Source organism: Neolamprologus multifasciatus, chromosome 5 (genome assembly GCF_963576455.1).
Source record: "Neolamprologus multifasciatus chromosome 5, fNeoMul1.2, whole genome shotgun sequence".
NCBI lineage: Eukaryota > Metazoa > Chordata > Actinopteri > Cichliformes > Cichlidae > Neolamprologus > Neolamprologus multifasciatus.
In genome coordinates, this window is record NC_140443.1 from 17,884,484 (window position 1) to 17,908,222 (window position 23,739).

Genomic DNA, 23,739 nt, shown 5'->3' on the forward strand with positions numbered 1-23,739 from the left:
AAAGGAGGGGGAAATTGAGAAAGGGCAGATAAAGGAGAAATTGTATTCAAATGAATGAATAAATGTCTTTAAATAAGCGTGTTGATAATTCAGCTTTTACTTCAGAAGAGGGTGGGTCTTTTGCTGCGATTGTTCTTCCACCGTTGCCTCGGCCTCAGCCGGTGCTGCGGCTGCTTCAGCTGGGACTGGCTCAGGATTCGGGGAAGCAGCAGCTGGCTTAACTTGAACTGGAGCCTTAGCTGGAGACTGGATGTTATGTTGGACCTGACTGGCTTTGGCTGGGGACGGAACCTGTGCTGGAGCAGAGACTGAGGCTGTATCTGAAGACTGAGCTGGTGCTTGGGCAGTGGGCTGGGGTGTGGGCGAAGCTTTCGGAGGAGGTGCGGTTTGTGGCTTAGGCTGGAGCTGTGGTTTGGAATTTCTGCGCATAGGAGGAATGGGTTTTGCAGGTGGTGTGGGTTTGGGGGGAAGATCTTTTGGTTTGCCAGGTGCTGGGGATGGGGAGCCTTGAGGCTGGGGCTTGGGCTGCTCTGTGGTTGGAGGAGAGGCTGGGGGAGAAGCCTGAGCTGCAGCTGAGGCTGCAGCGGGGCCAGAAACTGCAGCTGCTGCTTTGGTTGGTGGAGAGCCTGGAGCTGCAGCAGCCGGTACTTTTGCAGGGGATGATGGTGAAGCTTTGGCTGGGGCTGAAGTGGAAGCTGAATCTGGGGTTGGCTTTGTGACAGACGGGGCTCTCATCATTGGTGGAGGCCTCGGTACTGGTGGTTTTGTGACTGAGGCAGCTTTCTGCACTGGGCTTGGTTTCTGAGCCTGAGCTGGTTTCTGAGCTGGACCTGGACCAGGTCTCTGAGCCTGGCTGGGCTTTGGTACTGGTTCAGATGCTCTCTTAGCTGATTCTGATGATGTGTCCACAATCTGCGCTTTCACTGGTGCACCTAAAAGATGAAATATAGTTATATGAACTTGTACTTCCACTGCTATACAACACCCAAATGCAAAAAGGGGGTTAATAATAGAGACTGTTAGTGCAGCGTTAGACAACCAGGCATTTGTAACACTCACCAAAAACCAAAGCAGAACATGACAAAGAAAATGAGCTTGAATCTCAACATGCCCATTCACAAAATGATTTCAGACATTCATATAAATCCTATCTAACTAATCTATGAAGAATAGATTGGGGCAAAGCAGGCTCTGAATGTTTTGGCTGTAATGACCAGCAGGGGGAGGCAGAACAGCAGTTAAAAGAAGGTGCGGTGATTCGCCTATCATGCCAAGTGTTATGCACAGTAAGTCATGTGACCAGCACTAGTGCGCTAATTAAAACAGGCAGTGACAGGAAAGAAACAGACTGACGGTGAGGAGAAAGACAGTAAACAACAAAAGGTCAGGAGCTAACTGAGAAATACCGGTTTCGAACAAGTGATCGAAACACAAGCAGCAACGTGGCGGGACATGCAACACAAAAGAATCATTACACAGCTAGCTGAGCTAGAAGCGGCAGGGCAGGGATGAGTTTCCAGCAGTTCAGAATTCATTTTCTCCAAAACAGAATTACTGAATGTAAATTAATTTATAAAGCCTCTTTGAACACAGCTTGAAAAATGTAAACAGAATCCTGTTTATGGACTTATTAATTTATATATATATATTTCTCATTACAAAAACTTCATGAAAATTCACCCCATGTGTTCTCAGAGAGTCACTGCTGTCAAGCAGCTAATTGGCCACGAGTCTTACGTTTGATCAGATTGTCATAAAGCATCCCAATGGTTGCTTGGGACTCACGACGCATAAAAACCAAAGAAAATACAATTTGTACAAACATAATTCATAAAGGGAGACACAATAACAATTTGCTTGGCTACAAACCCAGAATTAGGGAGCATTGTGTTTAGAGATTTGCTTAATATTTTGTTGACCACTATTATAATTGATTTTCGCCATATCAGTCAAGCAAGTACAGAAAGTGGCAATTTTAGCTATATTATTAAAAATATTATTTAATCTCTTTATTTAGAAAAGGTTTAAAAATCAAAATCTTCATCAAATCTATAGCCAGATGTTCAAATATTAGCAATTCAATGGTCTGGATCCAAGCAAATGAGGAATGATCATGCAGACAAAGAAAAATATGCTAACTTTTTAAAAACTTTATTTAATCAGGTGTCGTAATTGTGAGGGGAAAAAAACCATCATATTTTGCCAGATTGCCTGTTTCAAGTATTATAACACAAAACAGTTGAGGCTTATTTACAACCAAACACAAACTCTAATCAGCTACTCACAAAAAAGTCAAGATCTTGTTGCTCAGCCAGAAGGGAATCAATTTATTTAGCATAAAAATGCAATTTAAAGATTATAAAATGATTTAAGCAGAAACTACAGAAACCCAATTGAGCTGGCCAAAATTTAACAAGCAGAGTGATGGTAATCTCTGTAAGTTATTTTGCTTTTCACTAAAGAACACATAAAAATAAAATATTAATCCACCAATAAGTGCACATGTTTTCACAGTGTTAAATTAGTATCACATATGGCATTGTTATTAATGCATAATTCATATATAGTGAAGTCCGATTTGCACATCTTAACACTCAATAGGCACATATTTATCTCTAGCAATTCACATAAGACACAAAAAGCTGCTATTTCTACAACATCTTAACCACCACATGGAGTACAGGCATTTGCCACACCCATGCAAAAAATGAGAAACCACAATGAACAAACATGCAAACCCAAATTCACACAAAGACAAACACAACAACTCCAACATTAATGGCTTTGTTAATGTAACACTTTGGGTAGCATTTTACCACTGCGTTTAGTAGGCACACTTAGTTTTAAAACATCAGCCCTGAGCACAAACACCACCACACACACTCTCTTACACACACACACACACACACACACGTTTGAACACTTACATTACATCTGCAATTAAACTTAACATGCTGGCTAAGTGCATTTTAATATACATTTGCTTGTTAATTCAAGTGAATGCCACAAGTTAAAAACAGACAACACGGGCTTGTTAATATAAATGAATGCCACACGTTAAAAAGAGGCAAGGCATAGCTTTGAAAGATAGAAGAGGCTTCTTGCTGTTCTTGGACCCAGACTAGTGCACCAATCATTTCTGTCAACACCAAAGTGAAGCCATGATATCAATATACTAGTTTGAGGCAGTAATGAAGGAAACTGTTGAGTTCAAGGAACAAGGATCAGTATGCTCACAAAATACAAGCTGCTTCTACTCTTCTGCACTCCTTCATTTTCTTGCCAAGAGTTAGATGAGAAGATGAATATGCCTCTTGTACCTATACGGCAAACATGAAGCTACACTCAGTAGGTAATTATGTAGACTAAAAACAAAGCCTGGAAACAGGGGAAACAGCTAGCATGGCTCTTTCCAAAGAAACCATAGCAGATCAAAGTTTCCCATTTTGACAAGATGTGTGTCATAATTTTGATGAATACAAAACCTGTGAAAGCCACAGAGCAACACGTGACGTCAAAGTGCAAATCAGTGAGTTCTAAAGGTGTTTATTGGTGGATCGGGTTGCCAGGTAAGCTGTTTTTCCCAGTTTCCATGCCCAGGCAAAGCTAATGGTAGCTGCATATCTACAGAGAAGACATTACTGTTGGTCTTCTTGTCTAATTCTTGGCAGAAAAAAACAAACAGGTCTATTAACAGATCGCTGGTAAACTGGATAATCGGGCATCTATGTGTTACAGTATCAAGTCCCAATACAACGATGTGAAAGCACTGAATACTTATTTCCCACCTGTTTACTTTTTGATGGCAGTACTTTGTTTGATAAGGAAGATGTTCAAGTTAACAGCTAGTGGATACTTCATTTCAGAAAGTGATGTTAGCAAGGGGACTGTCCAATGATGAATTCAGTTAGTGTTTTCTAGACATGCTACAGCAGCAGCATATTGGTGAATAGTGTTCAGAAACCTTGAGGTTGAGGGCGTTGGCTTGAAGTCCTGTTAGGATCAGCCAGTCCTTCCTTAGGGGCAGCAGTCTAGTAGACAGAGAGGAGACAAGGGATCAATGGAAAAAAAAGAGTTGGCAAGGCAATAAAAAACGAGAAAGGGAAATTAAATTATATACAATTAAATTTCACAACAACAGTGGTCTCAACACAAAACAGCAAGCTTTTTCATTATTTGTCACATTCAGTATCATAAAGAGTACAAGATGCAGTGAAAATTTTTGTGTCTGTGCTGCGGATGTAGCCGCACCATTCCAGGGCTTTGTGGTTTTCAGCATGAAGGGTCTAGCCAGGACACTTCATGCATGGGACTTGAACTTGCAACTCCCACTCCAAAGGTGAGTCGTGCTACCACTACACTATCCAGCTCTAGGATATGCAGCAGTAGTACAGCTGCAAGACACTTTATATTGTAAGATAAAGACCCTAAAATAATACAGAGAAAACCCCAACAATCAGACGACCCCCTATAAATGGCCTGTATTTATACAGCGCTTTACTAGTCCCCAAGGACCCCAAAGCGCTTTACATATCCAGTCATCCACCCTGCAAGCAAGCACTTGGCAAAGCTGGGAAGGAAAAACTCCCTTTTAACAGGAAGAAACCTCCGTCAGAACCAGGCTCAGTGAGGGGCAACTATCTACCCCAAATGGTTGGGGATAAAGGAAAACAAAGGTAAGGATGCACTAGTGAGTTTGAAGGACTACAGTAGGTGCTTCCTGTGCACCTTGGAAACACTTGCTACTTTTAGATCACATTGTGGATTTCCTGATTCCACCATATTTATGATTGCTATGCTTTCAATGTTTGCTCTCCAAGGATTAAACATCAGCCATCTCTGTAAAGCTGATCCAGTTTTAATGTTAAAATATTATCGTTGGTAATGAGAATTAGGGGTGGGTTTTAATAATCGATTCATCGATTAAAATCGATTCTGGCTTGGATAACGTGATATCGATTCATTAAAATCCTGAATCGATTTTTTAATATAAATGTATTTTGCCTGAAATTCCAGAATCTCAGGTGAAACGTCACAAAATTTTGACAACCACCAAACATCTAAAACAGTAAATGAGAGCAGGTACACGGATTCCGCACAAAGACGTAAACACAAAGCGGGGACAAAGATCAGAATGTCGCCTTTCTCACCCGACGGCAGGTCGGAGCTGAAAGCCGACAGCTCGCTGATTCTAATGTTTCGACGGTCCGCGCTTTGTGTTCACGCCCTTTTTGCGCTGATTCTAAAGCTGTTAGTTTGATCTCCCTCAGAACAATATTGACCGAACCAGCAGCAAAAGAAGATCCAAACTACGCTTCACATAAACATCGTCATGAATTCCCTCTTACTTTTACTGTTTTGCTTCCACCACACTTCATGCACAGCTCTCTCTCTCCCTCTCTCCCTCTGTACTTCAAGAACAGTTTCCCGTCTATCCCCGAAATCTGTTTTCTGCATTATTCGCTTGCTTGTTACGCACAAGACTACCGTTATTTACAGCACTGTCGGCTGATTTTTTTTTCCTTTTACTTACTTCCGAAAAGAAAACCTAATTTCTGCCGTTCAACAGGCTTCTGAACAAATTTAAACTTTTTAAAATTATGCAAAATGCAAAACGCTTAGCCGTGTCTCTAATAAAACCGTTTTAACTTCAGAGGTAATGTTCATATGCTGGTTAATGGTTTTCTTTCGTTTTTGATGTACTGTGCCTGAGGCCAGGAAAACCTTTATGTTTTTCTGTGTTTTATCTTCAGCTACTTTGACACAAAGGCATCTGCTGTGATGCTCACACCTTTGATAAAGTCTTGCGTGTGTCAGCTTCCTTTTTATGGATACAAAAATATGTAAATGTACTGATCTGAATTATAATATTGCTGACTGAGGCAAAATTTCCCAGATTCAAATCCAATTGAATTGAATTGAATCAAATCGAATCGAATTAAATCGAATCGTGGATCGAATCGATTCAGGACCTTGTGAATCGGAATCGAATCGATTCTAGAAATCAGTGACGATACCCAGCCCTAATGAGAATGAATTCTCTAGCTAGAACCCAGAGACCAAATAGCAACCTTTATAGGAGTCCATCAGTTGGGAGCATAACCAGAAGCATCTATGTACTTTTCTAAAGAGGCTTACAGTATCTTTAAACCTGAAGTTATTCATCAGGATCCTTTGTAGATGCACAATTTTAAATGGTCAGGACATGATTTCCACAGAGAGATCTTAAAACAGCAGCCACACTGGAAGAGTAGACCTCTTCCAGTGTGGCTGCTGTGCACAATTTTTTGTATTTGTAGAACAAATGCTACACAATGCAACATATTAAAGGCTTCACCTGTTGGGGCTGCACAGTAGCTGGCTTTTGGCTTTGAGGGGAGCGCGCTGGTGAGCGGGAAACGCTAGATGACCTGGAGGCCAGTGCTTGGTTCATCTTAGCCAGCACCACCTCTGAAATGAGCTGGCGGTCCTCTGCCTGGTGATCGCCAATCAGCTGCATAGATGAACCCACAACCTGGATAACAGGAGACAACAATGTGAGAGATGAGAAGATGTACAAACTATGACTGGCTAACAAAGTCAGGACATTGAAGAAAAAAGGAGGTTAAACAGCACAGCGGTCTGAACCGAGTATCTAGGTGATTCTGTTATATTTCTCCAATTGCAGGGAAAGTGTAGTTTGAAATCATAAAAAAAGACAACACAAAAAAATAAAACAGAAACAAAACACACCCACATCATTACAGGATCTTGTCTTTTAATGAGCAAAAACTGCCCTCAGTTTTACATCATTATAAAAAGTGACTCATGGGAACTGTGGAGGTATGTTTTTGTTATTTGTTTCCTATTTTTTCAGTTTCAGTATGAAATCTACTTTCAGTTTAAATAGTACACAGTTTTATGACTGTCAAGTTTTTTCAAAGCTTAAATGGGATGGATGACAAGCCTTTTGTGTCATGTTGGCTCCAGGATAATTTCCCTGTACTCTCTCTGATGCATGGTCTCTTTTTTATCATTTTTAGTCATATAGTTATTTCCACAAACATATCTTGTCTGAATCATCACTACATAATCCTGTTATTTTAAAACTGTCACCATATCTCCCCCTCCATCTGTCTAATCTGTTTATCACAAACACTCTTAGCTGTTAGACTACTTCAGCTTTTGCTCTACTCTTTCTATAAGTTGATTAGCTGCCGTCTAGAAACATCGAGTTGGTTTGTCTGTTCTGGCTTCTTTATTGACTTTCACAAAGCAGGCTGTGTTTTACCATATCTGAAGTGTGCTTACCATTTTGTTCCATCTTTTCGTGGCCAGTTATCACAATTTTGATAAGAACTGACCCATAAATGAGCAAGCTGCAATGACCTACATAATTAAGATGCTCTGTACTTACTGCTAAAATTGTTCCGCGGAGAAGCAGCTCTTTCTAGAGCACTTTAGTTTCTGCCCTACAAACCCAAGCTTGTCAAGCTGCTGGTCACTACACATTTCATCTTTGGCCTTGTACTCCTGAATTCTACCTATTTTTCAACAGCTTGGTAGTAGTGTTGCTGCGATAGTCTGAGTCCCTCCAATTATTTGCAGCTCATACTTTTTCTTTTTGTATCAGTTCTCTGCCTTTGGGTTCAAACATACTCCCATCAGTTTCTGAAGCTTAACCTGCCACACTGAAGTGCCTTAACTACCCAACTTTAAGAGAACCAATACAGCCAGAAAACCAATTTTCAAAGCTCCTCATACTTTATTGTAACCTCTTTCTATGTCAGCTTCTCTTGATCATGGCTCTATCTCAGCCTGAACATTGAGAATCTGGTGCAGTCATCCTGCCAGACGCCTCCAATCTGTCCAATCTGGACTAAATCTAAGCTCTTATTCTTTATAGCCTTTAAAAACTTTAAAAAGAGTGTTAATGGTTTTGGTTTATGTAAACATTTTCTACATAAAGGTAGCATTACAGCAGAAGAAATTTATACTTCTACTTTGCTGTCATCACGACTAAAGGCTGCAAAACACAAAAACCAGTTTGCGATAAAAAACAAGAATACTGGAAAGGCAGAGGTGAAAGAGAAATAGAGAGATAGTAAAGTTTTGAAACACAAAGACAGAGCAATCTGTTGTAAAAGATGAACATAAAGTGACACAAATTGTGAAATGTATGCACGTCAGAGTGTCACCAGACATCAGTTATTAAACCCTTAATGTGCATTCAGGTTACCTGAATCAGTTTATTCCCAGCCAGACAATCTCTGCTCCCAGCAGTGTAAATTGGGCCAGACATGCTAAATTTAATATGCTTATCCAACACAGCTCCCACAGGCTGATGTCAACGTGGCGAAAGTTTCCAAACAAAACGCAAGAGTCAATAAATACAGTGATGCAGGAAAAAATCTTAAAATCTTTTGAGTTCTTTTGTTTTACTCCTCCCTTCCTTTCCTTCTCACCTCTGTAATGTAGTCGTTTCCATCCTTGCCACAGATGGCTTTGACAGCACAGATATCCAGCCCTCCAAAGATCTCTGAGCAGGTATCAACCCACAGTTTAAACCTGTCACAAAGAAAAGCGTGACAAATTACGCCTATTAACAGCTGTCAAAGGCGACTATATGTGTATACTATATGTGGAACAAGATTTGGTAGTTAACTTGTTTTCTTTGCTGTGTCAAAACAAGGTGGGAGATGATGGTGAACCTTTCCTGCCTTATTGTTAATGAAAAGTTTGGTTCCTGCACACCAATTAAGCAGTGGTATTGATTTATCACTTCAGCACAGCGTGTAGCAGAAACGTTGTTTGGGCTTAGATCCCAATGGCAAACTCGTTCTTGAGCCTCTCTAGCTCCAGGCTGTAACCTATGAAGGTGCTGTTTTTTTCCTTGCTTTACTCCTCCCAGTCAATCTAGGGTCAAAACAGACAGATCAATACTCACCTGAAGGATAATGTACTCTAATCCACTGTTCTAGCCCTGGTAGCTTGCATAAGCATAACAGAGTCCATGAAAAACTAAAAACTGAGCTAAAAGTTGTTTGACAACTGCAACTCTATAAATAATATTTGAATAATAATGTTTGCACTGTTTGTTTCAGGGCTGCTGTACACAGATAACGGTGCTGAAAGTGCACTGGATACTGTTTACAGTTTGACTTACTATACCTGTGCTCTCAATACTGTGCTGAAATGCGTGCTTCACCCATGAGCAGATGATGTGAAAACAGTTGTGGTACAAAATGTCAACGGCTTTCAGCTGAATTAATCTGAGTACACTGACTAACTGTGGTAAAACACAAGAGAGATGTGTGTGACATCAGGGCAGCCTGAGCATCACTAATGTGGAAGCGGTGCTCACTTGTCAGTCATGGCTACTTGTTCCAACATGGCAGATCCAGTGTTGCTTTTCCAATTACCAGAGATAGATGTTCGCCTGGAAAAGGAGAGGAAATTGTGCATTAAATTATTATGTTAAAGCCTCATTACAGAGTCGGCCCTTCAGTATAGATATTATAAATACAGGGAATTAAAGGCAGAGAGAAGTAAGCATCCTTGCAGCAGGAGGTTTGTGGCTTCAGCTACTAACTGCAGTCAGGCAGAGAGCAAAGCTGTAGGTTCTCTGTATGAATGGCAGTTTCATAACCATATGCTAGCATATGCTCTTTGTTTTTTTCTAAACTAAAGGCACATGAGACACGGAGATGCGTTATGATAAACTTCAAGATTTATATTTATGTCTGCTAAAATGCTGGTACATGAGCGCGCACGCACAATATATCATCCCTAAATCCAAATGACGCACAAGGACAGCACACTTACATGTAGGCTTTGTAGTCCGTGCCAATTTTCTGGACCCTGATGTCGTACTTGGCGTCTACGAATGGCTCTGTAGTACAGTAAGTCTGAGTGATGGCCACCACACTTGCAATGTCCTGGAAGTCGCTCACATTGTCCACCTTAACCTACAGTGGAGTAAAACATATAAATACTTAATTTATTTATTCAAAGAAAGAAAGACTCTCAAAATGCACCCAGTCTTACAATTTGTCACGCAAATGCCACAAATGCACATTTCACCCCCTGCTGGTAAATAGAAAAAGTGCAGGTTAAAGCGCTTCTCCATTGGCTTTACTTTTAAGACCGGGAGGACTGTGCTGGTACGTGTGGGTAGAACATTTTCAAGGATGAGTGGTTGTTGAGCTCCTGTAACTCGGTTGTAATACACAAATAATACCTTCTTGTGTCACAATAAATGATATTTAATGAATAAGGGTAACCCAGCACAGAATGGCACTACATGGATCACAATGTCAGGAGAGTCAGGTCAGGACAGTGCTTGAAGTTGCCGTTTCTCAAATGTAGAACACAAGCTTGTTTAAAAACAAATGCATCATCACTACTGGACATACTCATGAAGTTGACTGGCTGTGTTCAAAGCCGATTGACAATGCAGTTGCTGCAAACTGTCTGGACAATGTCTCACCTGCTTGATTCTCACATTGGTTCAACTGGCCATCAAACATTGGTTAACAGTGTAAAATCAATCTAATGTCCAATCTGACCGGTTAAGACGTTTGCTTTCTCACATAAAGCTTCTCCATTTAATGTGCAGAAAAGTTCAGGGCTGCAGTGCATGTGTGAAAATGGCTTATTGAACTGAGCAGTTCAGGGGAATGATGTGTGGTGGATCGATCAGGAGCGGTAGAAACGCTCCACTCTGATTTCAGCCAGAAAATATTAACACAGTTGTCAATCAATAACAGCACAATGTTTGGACAAAAGGTAAAAGGGAAGAGAGAATAAAAATGATGAACTGATAGGAGGAAAGGGATAAAGAAAGACATCTAAGATGGAAGCAGAGGATGGGAGAAGGCTATTAAGTGCACGCGTATGCCAGCAAAAGCACTAAAAAGTATAATAAATGTGATTCTAGATGTAGTGGTGCTTTATGGTTACCATTTAACCATCTAAGCTAACTACTATAATAGCCACATGATTTGTCCTCCATTCACAGAGCCAAAACTATTTCCTGGCTGTAATATTTGATCCCCACATATCTTTGAATGGTAGCTAAAGTGTAAGTAAAGCAGGTGTGGTTAAATGGTTAATCTAACTGTATATATGTCAGTTGGTAAATAAATAAACCGATTACCTTTCCCATTCCAGAGTGAGCATGTCCAATCTTCACCACCACTGGGAAGCTTGGTGTTGTAATCTGCAAATAAACAGTATAACTGATGGATAAATAATGATGAAGAAGCATAATGACAACTTATGTTAGTTATAATAACAAACTGGAAAATCCTGCAGTGAAAAATAAGAGGCCCCTTTAGCAGTGGTCGTTATTAGTAAGGCAGTAAAGCTGCTGCAATAAACAAAAACTCAAATCAAAGTCAGTAAAATTCATCCTCAAATAATGCCAATAAACATTTTATGAAAGTCACATGAACACTGTGCAAAAATAACAAAAAAATGTGTCTTTATTTCAGTAAAATCCTAACATGTGATGCTCATGGTGGTGCTAGAGGACAAGTCAGGGAATCACCAAAATCAGCGGGACTCATCCTCCGGGAATCGTGTGTGTACACAGATCCACTGCAGCTCTGTAAACAAAATCCAAAAACCAAACCTAATCTCCCAAGTGGATGTGATTACATGAAACATGAAACTATGACTAAGTGAATGAGACCTATGCCAGCCTATGGGAGGAGAGTGAGGACATCAAAAGAGGGCAGAAGAAGAGCCAAAGGATGGTAGTTTTTCTTCTTGCGTTCGAGGAGGCTGTCCCTAAATTGTTGAGCACATAAGAGGCTCCCTGTGTGCGACCCTCTCAGCATTCAAGACCAGAGTGTGAGGGGATCCAACTATTGTAAGTTCCTCTGCGTATTGTCTACAGAGAGGGAGAGAGGAGAAGAGAAAAGAGAGCAGTGGCAGCAGCAACAGTAGCAGCAGCCTTCCCTTCCCTTCACTGCAGCTTGAATTCATAGGTTTACTTTAAACTTATGAAAACATTTCTATCCACAGCTGCCTTTCGGCTCAGCAGAGCTCATCTTACCACTTCGACCCCACCGTCTTATCTATCACCCTGCCCTCTTGCTGACTGCCCACCCGACTTGCTTCCAGGGGAACTTAACAGGATCACAAGAGGTTGCCGAGCTTTCATCAAGTGGTGGAGCGGTCAGAGGTAGCCAGAGTCATCATGGCCGTGTCCCAGGAGCGGAGTGTGTGTCTGGGGCTTTGGGTGCTCATTTTGCTTGGTGCAGGCTTGGAGGAAGTTGTGGAGGGATGCAGCTGCCACCCAGCACACCCACAACAGCTCTTTTGCAGTGCTGAGATTGGTAAGTTGTTGGATGTAGAATAACCAAGGTTATATGTGTGAAAATAGGTGCATGCTTTATTTATTTATTTTAATCTGGACAATGTCCTTACATATTGACTAACCAACTTATTATTTGGATTACTGATCAGATTAATTACATGCTTTTAGGGGAAAAAAAATCAATCCACAGTGCAAAATTAGTTTTACAAGAACTAATCAATAGAGGTTCATGGCTAAGCTACTGTGGCCTTTTTGATTATTATGATTATTATTCATAGAAAACATGAGTTATCTGAACATAATTTCATGGTTGATATTTATAGCAGTATTTATTTAAGTTAATTTGGATGAAGTTTTGTCTCTTAACACTTTTTTGTGTGTGCTATCTGTTTTAAGAAATTAGCGCCTTCCTGTTGTCACTCACGTAAAAACAACCCCTAAAAAAAAAGAAAAAGTCCTGGCCTACTTTCTGTCCGTCCGTCTGTCTGTGTGCCTGTCTCTCTGTCCGACGCCCCCGTCATCCAGTTCTTTCTTGTCTAAGCACAAGCCAAAACCAACACTCTGCTCTGACTTTGAGTACTTGGCTCCAGAGTGTGGAAAGCTGGAGTATGTGCTTTGGTCAAAGGTTACACTCCAGCAGAGGAGAGAGGGAGACAGAGAGAGAGAGAAGAGGAAATTGCTTTTATTTTAGTCATGTTTTCTAGTTGGTCTGCAAATCCCTTTAGGTTTAAAGGGTCAACTTCTTTAAAGTGCTTCGAAAACAAAGGCCGGGTTAAATGAAAGGCAATACCTGTATTCAAAATCTCCAGATGAACAGCCAATTTAGATCTTGGTTATCTCAATAAAAGGTTTTTAGGACAGCATTTTACATTTGACACATGCCATTGACGGCTGAGATTACATTTCTGCAAGTATGAATATTTGGCACTTTGAGCTTTCTTCAAAGCCTGCAACTATAAAGGAAAACTAGTAGAGCACCTGAACTAACCAGAATAACATCTCAAGCTGGAATGTTCTGGTTTTCAGCTGCATGGCACTGTGCCCTGTTTTTTAATCATTGGTTATAGAGAGCAGGTTTCTAACTGCTAAGTTGTCACACATTTATTTGCTTGTCCAGGTATGCTTATTCAGTAAGCCATAGAATGTAAACAGAAGATGGACATCAGCCACTGATTAGCGAAGTCACACTGAGACACCTTGAACCGAGCATTATTGCTGTTGCTATCTTTATATTTTAAAACTGGACTTGTTGAGCATGTTGCAGATCTGACAGAGCAACTGAAGGACACCAATTACTCACATAGTAGAGACTTGTCAGACATAATGTAGGCCTTTTATTAAAAAAAAACAAAAACAAAAAACTCCTGTTGTAGTCAATTAGACATGCATCCAGCAAAACCTTTGAAAAATAGCTTTAAGATGAAAACTGTGACAAAACCTCACCATCTGCAGGGTGTTTACACTGGACTCTGGAGAAAGGTGCAGTTTGTAGACAAGAATGTTTTTACCTTATCCTTTTACTGATTACAACTAGAGATGGCACGATACCACTTTTTTATGTCCGATACCGATATCATAAATTTGGATATCTGCCGATACCGATATGAATCCGATATAGTGTGTTTTTTTAATCAATAAAACGTTTTTTTAATATCTTGTTGCATTTTGTATAAGTTTATACTCAAGTTTAAATAAATAACAACACTAAAGCTATTCTGTTATACCTGTATGTAAAAAATACACTGCGCCGAAAATATTTCATAGTTCAGCAACACTGATCAATCTAATAAAGTTAAACCTGCACCATCCTCCCTATTCTGGTATTTTAAAGAGTACTTAGCAGAAATATTAAACAACCTAACTAATAGGGTTGCAAACTCCCAGCAAAAAAAATAGGGAACCACCCTCCACCTCATGATGCTTAATCGATGTAATCAAATTTAATTTGATGCAGGGGGGAAATGCACAAAAATAAATTATTTTTCAAGAATAATTAAATAGATTCAACATCTTTCTTCAACAGAATTGCAGACTGCACAAATGGTACCTTCCCAAAGGAAAAAGTACTATAGCTTACTAGGGTATATTAGACTTAACAGTTACTATATACAGTAATGGACTTCTATATATTTTACATCAGATTAAAACTTTGGGTGTAAGAGTCAGACAATTATTTTTAAAAGCTAGACATTTTAAATGAGAATAAGAAAGAAAAGTATGTCTTTGTGCCCCCTTTTCCCTGTTCATGCCCTATCGGCCCCCCTGGCTAAACTTTGCTAGATCCACCCCTGCACAGTTACCAGCCGTCAGCTACGTAGAAAAAGATCCTGGTCTAGAAAGTAATATTAAATAAATTCTAACAACAGCTTATCAAGCTTAATAGTGCTGCTGTTGTTCAGCCGCTGGTTTCCTCTTTCTGGTGAGAAGTGGGCCAAAAACTAAGAAGAGAGACGGACTCGCGACAGAAAAGCCGATCAGCTGATCATTAAGCAGTTTCACGATTGAAGTAGCCGCAGGAAAGAGAGAGAGAGTGAGAGAGAGAGAGGCAGTCTCCATATATCGGTTGTTAAGCTTAACGTGGGAATGGTTTACAGACATTCAGAGATGAACTTACACTCTTGCTTTACTTCTCTCTGGGATAACTTCCTCGGAGATGAAATGCTGGTTTGCTAGCTAGGCTACAAATACACACAGCCGCTCTATCACGTGACGCACACTGCTGCGACGTGCAACGGTTATGAGCCGAGTTACGCTGTGTAGCAAGTTTTGTGAGGTGCTTTTTTGATATTTAATGGATCGGATTACATTTTTTATTTCTCGCCGATATCCGATCCAGTAATTTGGGTCAGTATCGGACCGATACCGATACGTAATATCGGATCGGTCCATCTCTAATTACAACAAAACTGAAACGAACAAAAATCTACTGAGAGAAAAGTACACAGTTTTAGATAAATATACAATTCAGTGAAACATAATTTGATTGCTTTGGGTTTTTTTTGCATTGTTTTGTCATTTAAATGTTTTAGATAATCAAACAAATGTTAATACACACAAAGATAACCCAAATAATTACAAAATCTAGTTTTTACATGGCGATTTTGTTTATTGTGGGGAAAATTGCTATCCAAGCTATTAAAGTCTGGACTTAAATCAGATTGAGATGCTTTGGCATGACCTTTAACAGTGACGGCTGAATTAAATTAGTTCTGCAAGGAAGAGTGGGCCAAAATATTTCCACAGTGATGTGAAAGATTGCCATCATTGTCAGTTATCACAAACACTTTGATGGCACAATCTTGCTATTAGGTTTAGGGGGGCAATTACTTTTTTCACACAGAGCCAGGTAGCTTAGAATAGCTCCCCCCCCCTTGAAATGACCATTTAAAAACCATTTTGTATTTACTTGGGTTCACTTTGTCTATTATTTAGACAATGATCTGATCCTTTTAAGTGTGACAATTAAAAAAAAGGGGGAAAAAATCAGGAAAGGTAAAAGTACATTTTCCAGCACTGCACCTCATGAGGGGAGCTTAGCTTTGATCTGGACACTTATTTGACAAAAACATTGGGGCAGAGGTCAAGGGTCATTTTTCCATTTGCTTCTATATAAAAACAAGTTACTTTTGGCTGCTTATTCACAAGGGGTCACCGCAGTGTCACGTGGTTTTCTTTTTGTTTTTTAAGGCTGATGCCCTTTTTGACTCAGTACCAAAGGGATTTTTGTCTCCTCCGGGATCAAACCAGGACTTTTTCACTTAACTACACTGTGGAGCCACCCAGGTAAAACTCCAACTGTCTCCCCCTGCTGGTAGTTACATCGATTTTTAACATACAGTGAATAATCTAAACATGGGTCAGAACAGAAACAAAACAAAATTGATCAATACAAATTCTAGATTTAGAGTGGTGAAAAAAGGGTAAATGGCATATGTGCCCAAAGAGATCGTCCGCAGCTAGATTTTAAAGTCATGTAATATTTAGTGGCATTGACAATAGGTGCATAATGTAAACAGTAAGTAAAAGTAAATGATAAAAATGAGCCCAGATGAAACTCCAACTCAACACACACTTATGAACTCTTACAAAGGTTGTATCACATGAAAAGCCTTTTACATAAGTTGTGCATGAATTCAGAAGAATTACTAAAGTTAATTGAAAATTCTTTTGAACTGTGAAGTTTTTAGTTCCAAAAGTATGTGCCTGTTTCTTAATGGGTATGGGTACTGGGCCTTTTTCAGATAGGATATAATTTTCTGGTCCGATGCATAACAAAAAAGGAGACTCAAAATCGAAACAAAAAAATGTGTTTCACTTGGTGGCACCTGAGGCCATCCTTGGTTGTTTTCTAAGAGTAGGCTGGTGGTGTCCTTTAGCTGACCTGACAGTGCTGTCAGAGTCGATGAGCTCTTTGAATAAAGCTCAACATCTGAGTAATATCCCATCTGGACAAACCTTGGACGGTTCCCTGGCCATGTTTGTGTATTTGACATTGTGTGCATGTGAGTGTCTGTTTGTTGGACAGAGGCCAAGCCATGCCAACTCAGCCTACTCCATCTCTCTCGCTCTCTCTCTTTCCCCAGTCTCTCCCCACTTCATTTCCATGTCTATAGGCTTGGTCTAATGGTCTGCATACTAACAATATCAGTGTGAAAGCCCACTGACAGTCCAGCTTTGTGAGCATGACAAGGGTGCCGATTCATCTTGGAGGGGGAAGTTACTTACTACAGATAGGTTCTCATGGTACAAGTTTGCAATATTTCTCTTTGGTTATGAAACTGTGGGGCAGATGCACAGCTACTTTCACTCAGCAGGCGTGCCTGTCCTTATTCCCGTTCATAACACAGCTGCAGTAACTGAAATTAGCTGGTAACCCAGCGTGTACACTTCAAAGACGGGGTGGGGGTGTGGGGGTAAACATTTCAGATAATCTAGGCCAAGACAACTGTTTTGGAAGGTTTTGCAATTCACTTATTATTATAGACAATTTCTTAAGTATATGTCATGGAATGCACTTTCCCAAAAATGTTATGGCTTCTTGCAAATCCAATCTAGAATTTTTCTGTCTTACCCAACCAATAGTTCCTCAATTAAAGATCAAAATCACCAACCTGGCTGGTTAGCTATAGATTCTATTTTGGCACTGACACATGACCAAAGTCAAGACTGCAATTTTTTGATCTTTCCACAGAACATATCTATTCCCTGGTATACTGCTGACCATTAATACGGCACACAGAGTGACAGCTAATGTTCCAAAGCAGTTTGTCTATCTTGAGACATGTTTCTTTGTGTGTGTGTGTGTGTGTGTGTGTGTGTGTGTGTGTGTGTGTGTGTGTGTGTGTGTGTGTGTGCGTGTGTGTGTGTACCACCATACACACACTTTACATCACAATAGAGCAGGACTGAGAAATCCTTGAAAGATTCTTATGAAAATAAATTCATGCAAAAATATATACACCGGCTCCTGTGTGGTAACCAGAATTTTTAAAAAAATCCTTGATCTATAATGATTTAGCGTCACATACCTAAGCTAAATTATTAACTAAATACATAAAATATTAACTAAATAATACTGTAATCTTGCATACAGATATTTGAGCTGAAATACAAAAATATCAGCTGCAAAATGTATTTTAGTATCAAAAGTAACAGGTCTCCTGATACCCTGTGAGCTCAGTTAAAATGTATCCTTTCAGAATGTTAAACACATCAAACTTGTTACATTAAACTTTCGTACAACCGATTGTTTTACTAGTGTCACATTCAATGTGCTAACTGGATATTATGGAAAAAAAAGAACAACTTTGATCAAATATAATAGAAAGAAAGTGAAAAGATTCAGTAGTAGCTGTAGATGTAGTCGTCTACAGCTCAAGCTTTGACAGTGCCTACTTAAACAAATATAGCTAATTAATCAAACCGAACTCTGCTGACATTTTTTGAGGTTGCAGCTGCATGTGTGTATACACAGTAGGTGGGTTAATGGGCAGGTGTGTCTTTGTAGGGGTCAGACTGTAAGGTAAGGCACTACAGGGAACGTGGTCACTGTAAAGTTTTGGATAATGCCAAGATGACCAAGTTATCAACTACAGCAGCTATTCTCAAGAAAACTACTGCATGGCTGCAAGTCTAATGCTTTCAAATGTATTAGCACACAGAATCTGAGCCTCCGGTTATGAATTATACAGTGTAATAATGAAGTATATCAGATAGCATAGAGGCATCTACAGTCATGCTCCCTGACATTTTCTATAAGGTAATGTATGAAGGTTCCTTGATCAGCTCTTTTGCCGCAAGCAGTGTAACGATTAAAGCGTTATACGGGTTCGCACATATTTGTCTGCCTGACCATCTTTCCACTTGTGTGTTTGATGATCAAAAAAAAAGTCTTTATTTCTCCTGAGCCAATTTCACAGAACACGCTGAGCTCCTCCTCCTCTTACCAGCACACAAAACCGTGGCACAGTTATGTGTCGAGCGAAAAGAAAAAACAAGCGAGGAGGTTTGCTTAGCTGTGTGCGAGAGTGAGGTTCACACTTTCACTCCCTCTCCCTAACACTGTTACTTTTCTCTCTCTTTCATGATTTCACAAAGGTTACTCGATTCACTTCTGGCTCCTTTCCCCCCTCTCTTTCACCATTGCACTACAAGGGACTGTATTCCTGCTTTTACACAGAATAGATGTGGAAGATGAATTTACAGGGAATTCATTAAAGGATATTTTATATTATATCCTCATTATATAGGATATTATCCATCATGCAGAATATCTTCACAGAGAAAAAGCACAAATGCTTTTAGGACAAGAAATACCCAATGTATTCGGTGAATATTATTCTGTTTGATAAAACAACACAACTCTTTACATACTAAAAGTTTGTCAGGTGTAGTGGGTACGCCTTTATCATTCATACATGCAGGGCAAGATTGTTATAGTTAATGAAAACTAAACTAAAAACTAAAACGAGAAGTGAAAAATAACAATTTAGTTACTGAAAATAAAATAAAAATACAGAGGAAATATCCTTAGTTTTAGTATCTGTTAGTTTGGTAAAGATTTATTATTACAAGTTGCTTGATGAGGCATTGATGGACATGTTTATCGAGACTTTGCATGTGTATAAAACTGTGACCCAACTGCTTTCAAAAAGAAGTGTTATTACTGTAATACCTGCACTGATTTTCCCTCTGATATGGCTATATATACAGCATTTAGCCACACAAGCTACTTAGATTGGTTTATGAAAGCCTTATTCGTGAGCAGGGTTAAAATTCACCCTTTTGAAATGTTACAACGTCAAACTTGTTACAGCAAATTAAGTGGATTTTACTGCTATCACAGAGCACATTTACCTTCAAACATGAAGGGAATTCCAAACAAAAAGTCCATCATACTGCCCTGCATGTTGAAGAAAACCCACTAAAATGTGTTGAGGGTGAGAATTTGCTCATATAGATGCCTTATTCTGCTGGAGATTCATTAGTCACTGACAGGCCAGTTTTTAATGTAATGTGAAATGCAACCATAACATATTACAAACTTTAACACTGTGTTACTAATGTAAGCAGTAATCTAGTAATCTGAACATGGTAGCACTTGTCGATTATGGTAAAAGAAAAGAAACACTCCTTCCATGTTTTTAACTCACTTTCTTATAAGTAGCTGTCACATACATTTTTCTGTGATGCCACTGCTTTTCACTTTTCATTAAATTGAACCTCAGAGGTATAATAATAAAGTCAGTTCTCTTGGATTGATTGCGTTACCAGTAAGTTATCAGTCTGAAAAAGAAACATCTAACAGTGAAATTAATTTGTCAGTCATCATTACAGCCCATGCCTATGTCTAAAAATGTAGATTCAATGTGCTTGGTGGAAGAGAAAAATAGCTCAGTATCCATTAAGCCACTAACATTCGGGTCAGGTTGCTTAAAGCAATCAGTGTTAATAATGTTTTGATTATGATTAATATTCTCAGAGGTTGTAACATTAAAATGTGCTGTGTGTGTATGCACAGTGAAGTATATACTCATACTTCACATACAGTATGTGCTTGTGGAGAGGACTTGGTAGTTAATGGGAGTGATCAAGCAGAGAGCTACTTGTTATTCCATGTGGGTTTTGATTTCCCTCCCAGAGGAGAGGAGGACACATCCTGTATCACTACTGAGAGGAAATGCATATCTATCTATCTATCTATCTATCTATCTATCTATCTATCTATCTATCTATCTATCTATCTATCTATCTATCTATCTATCTATCTATCTATCTATCTATCTATCTACACAGGTTTTTCATTGTTTCTTGTATGCAAACAATGTTCTTATCTTATCTTGGATTTACTTGCAGGATCCTAATCATTGTTTTTTTCTGTTTCCCAAACAGTGATAAGAGCCAAGATATCTGGGGAGAAGATTGTGTCGCCTAGCAACAGCTCCTCACCTTACATGAAGATGATCCAATACGAAATAAAAATGATCAAGGTGAGAGCCCTGGTCGTGCACACATATCCATTTCCCCCGCCCTCCCTTTTTAAACTGTATACTGTGTGGTTTATGTGGAGCTACATATAGCCTGCCCCCTATAAAGTAAAATGTATCATGCATGTTAAATGTCTCACTGGCACACACATAACAGTATAACATCCACCGTTTGATTTCCCACCTTTGTTTGACATCAAACTCCCCTCTGTCTTTAAGTGCCTCCTGTCCCTGTGTTAACTGTCAAATAAAGGCAAAATGTCCAAATATTTTTAGAGCAATGGGGAAAAAAAATCAAGCTGAAATGTTCCAAATGTCTATCTCCACATGACCTCATGGTGTTAATAATGACTACTGAACAGGATTAACATCTGCTCTTCATAAAAATGTCTGCTCATTATAAATATGCAACACTTTCATTTGCACATTTGGATTTTAAGCACTAGGATGTGCTCTGGTGCTGTAATTTGGAAACCTAGAGTTGTTCTTTTATTATTCCTCCTGCACGACACTGTTGCAGCACATACTGTACTGCATTAAATTTACATTATGCCAAGCCCATTCTTAAAAAGTACAAAACTTTTCTGCTCTTTTCCTCTCATCTGTATCTAGATGTTCAAAGGTTTTGACAAGGCTAAGGATATCCAGTATGTGTACACTCCAGTTTTCTCATCGCTGTGTGGAGTCAAGCTGGACTCCAACAATAAGGCAGGGTATCTGCTCTCAGGTACAGTATGCAATGAAACTTTTTATATTGTTGGTACATTGGTGCTGTGATCAGTAAAGAGAGAAATTTTCCTAAATGGCTTTTCTTTTGGGAGTGAAACTATTCATTTTCACTGAGACTGATTCCTGTCTGCCGGGGACAGCGCTAAACAAATTCATTAGACCACCACCCAGTGTAAGGTTTATTCCACAAGGTGAGATAATCATCAACCAAAACACTAGGTTAAAGCTGTATACCAATGAAGCTCTTAAACATTTGGTTTATCATTAGGAATGTTAAGATTCTTATGGAGGCCTTTGGACACAGCAATAGTTATTTTATCTATTCTACTGAATGCAAGGCTAAATGCTGATGTCACCAAACAGGGAGCATGTGGAGTGATGGGAGGATTTCTATTGGCCAGTGTGATCTGGTAGAGTCTTGGGACAACTTATCAGTGTCGCAAAAGAAGAATCTCAACTATAGATACCAGATGGGCTGTGAATGCAGAGTGAGTAAGGACTGTCAATTCTCTATGCATACATATTTATCATTCTCACACTCATCTGTCTGTCAGAGATGTCTTCATGAGCTTAGACTAAAGAAACAGTGTAACAGCTGTTACAGCAGAAAGGCCACTCTTCTCATCTGTTCCTGCTGCTTTGCCTCTTTACCGTCTCTCTATATTCAAAAAAAAATTGTTTGTTTTTATTTTGTCTAAAATGTGTGAACATTGTTTTCTCTTCCAACCTTTGCATAACTGTAATCCATAATACACAGGAGACCTACTTCACTAATAAATGATGAGACAAGAAAACGACTACAGGGCTGAATCGATTATTCTTCTCTTCTTCTTAGATCAACACCTGTTACACAGTGCCGTGTGCATCTACAGGAGAAAACGAGTGCTTGTGGACTGACTGGCTGCTGGATAACAGCCTAAACGGCGAGCAGGCTCGGCAGTATGCTTGCATCCGCCGCTCTGACACAAGCTGTAGCTGGTACCGGGGTGGGCCTCCGTCTGAGAAAGACTTCTTTGACATGACTGACCCTTGACCTGTAATTCTGAGATTCATTTTACTCCATATGTTTCCCAATATGCCTCATGAAAAAAACAAAAAAACAAAACCCTGCTTTGGCTTATGTTGATCAGATTTGGGGTTGAAAACAGCAACTGATTTCATTAAAAAAAATATGGGCAAATATTAAATTTGAGGGAGCATAATGTAACCGTGAGCTTTGAATGGTTGTTACAGTAAATCTTGGAACATCTGTCCAAACTGCAGCACTCCAGTGAATCATCTTCTTTCTCTCATGCCAGATTAGACGCATCATTTGATGTAGACCGTTCTTTTACCTGAAGGTAAATGAATAAAAATAAACGAGGCCTTACATTTATTTATGCATGAAGTATTAAGCATAAAGGTGTTCATTTGCTGCAAAAATAAGACAAAGTTATATCAGGAAACAAAAATGGTAAATAAATAATAGAAGGAAGCTGTCACAACTTTTTCCGAACCAATTCCAGACCCACTGCAGCAGCTTTCCTTTCCCCCCTTTTTCCTTCACACCTCCTGGGAGTGAATATCTTTAAATAGTATCTGCTAACTGTCAATACAAATAAAAGTACACAGTATATACAAATCTGTGTGGAAGGTTTAGGCACTAAAAAACTGAAAGTCTCTTTCAAAAGTCTACCATAAAAATTATTTTTATTTTTACATTTTTATGAATTGATCCATATCTGGTGTTGGCAATGTTTTTGCATGTAAATCCATGGCAAACAATGCCTGTATGTTAGTGTACTTCTCAGTGGTAACCTCAGTACAGTTCTAAGCGTTTCTGAGTATTTTTCCAATGTTCTGCTGGATTTAGCCTGTCTCCATTGCTTTTGTCACCTAATGTAAACCCATTCAGACTCCATGATTCAGACTCCAAGGCTCTGTGGGGACCATACCATCTGTTGCAGGACTCTTTGTTCTTCTAACGATTGTTCTTTGAGATGCTTCTTTATTTCGTTTCATGCTGCATACTGAATTTGGGCCCCATAAAAATGGTATTGTGTAATGCATAATAACTTAAAGTGCCTAAAACCTTTTCACAGTACGGTATACAGGCAGCAAAGCACCACCGACATTCTCGAATTAATTATATTTTTACTAAATCTGATGCAGGAATTATATATATACCACGAGTCTCGTTCACCTTAATCACAGTTTTTCCCCCTCAAATTTATGAGACTG

At 39.4% G+C, this 23,739-nt stretch overlaps 2 protein-coding genes across 3 annotated transcripts in view; one reads left to right on the forward strand and one right to left on the reverse strand.

Annotated features, from left to right (window-relative positions):
* syn2b (synapsin IIb) overlaps nt 1-23,739 on the reverse strand; it is an 83,820-nt gene that overhangs the window by 1,934 nt on the left and 58,147 nt on the right. Inside the window, exons 6-12 of the mRNA XM_085160673.1 lie at nt 11,138-11,200; nt 9,805-9,947; nt 9,344-9,418; nt 8,445-8,547; nt 6,338-6,514; nt 3,965-4,031; nt 101-932 (exon numbers count right to left, since the gene is read on the reverse strand). Coding sequence (XP_085016799.1) covers nt 101-932; nt 3,965-4,031; nt 6,338-6,514; nt 8,445-8,547; nt 9,344-9,418; nt 9,805-9,947; nt 11,138-11,200 — 1,460 coding nt within the window. The remainder of the gene's footprint in view (nt 1-100; nt 933-3,964; nt 4,032-6,337; nt 6,515-8,444; nt 8,548-9,343; nt 9,419-9,804; nt 9,948-11,137; nt 11,201-23,739) is intronic.
* Nucleotides 11,211-22,624, forward strand: LOC146518382 (metalloproteinase inhibitor 4-like). Of its 2 annotated transcripts, none has more exons than XM_085160680.1 (5): nt 11,211-11,854; nt 12,010-12,323; nt 20,696-20,793; nt 21,403-21,517; nt 21,883-22,469. In XM_085160680.1, the coding sequence occupies exons 2-5, from the start codon at nt 12,185-12,187 to the stop codon at nt 22,215-22,217; spliced, it is 687 nt and encodes a 228-aa protein (XP_085016806.1). In that variant the 5' UTR covers nt 11,211-11,854; nt 12,010-12,184; the 3' UTR covers nt 22,218-22,469. The 2 variants fall into 2 exon arrangements, with proteins under 2 accessions (XP_085016806.1, XP_085016807.1); XM_085160681.1 differs by having other exon boundaries at nt 11,250-12,323; nt 21,883-22,007; nt 22,355-22,624.

Excerpts from the sequence above, each read along its gene's own strand:
- LOC146518382 (XM_085160680.1), top strand. The coding sequence starts at position 12,185 with ATGGCCGTGTCCCAGGAGCGGAGTGTGTGTCTGGGGCTTTGGGTGCTC. Across the intron at positions 12,324-20,695 it reads CTTTTGCAGTGCTGAGATTG|TGATAAGAGCCAAGATATCT; the intron begins GTAAGTTGTTGG and ends TTTCCCAAACAG. Across the intron at positions 20,794-21,402 it reads ACGAAATAAAAATGATCAAG|ATGTTCAAAGGTTTTGACAA; the intron begins GTGAGAGCCCTG and ends ATCTGTATCTAG.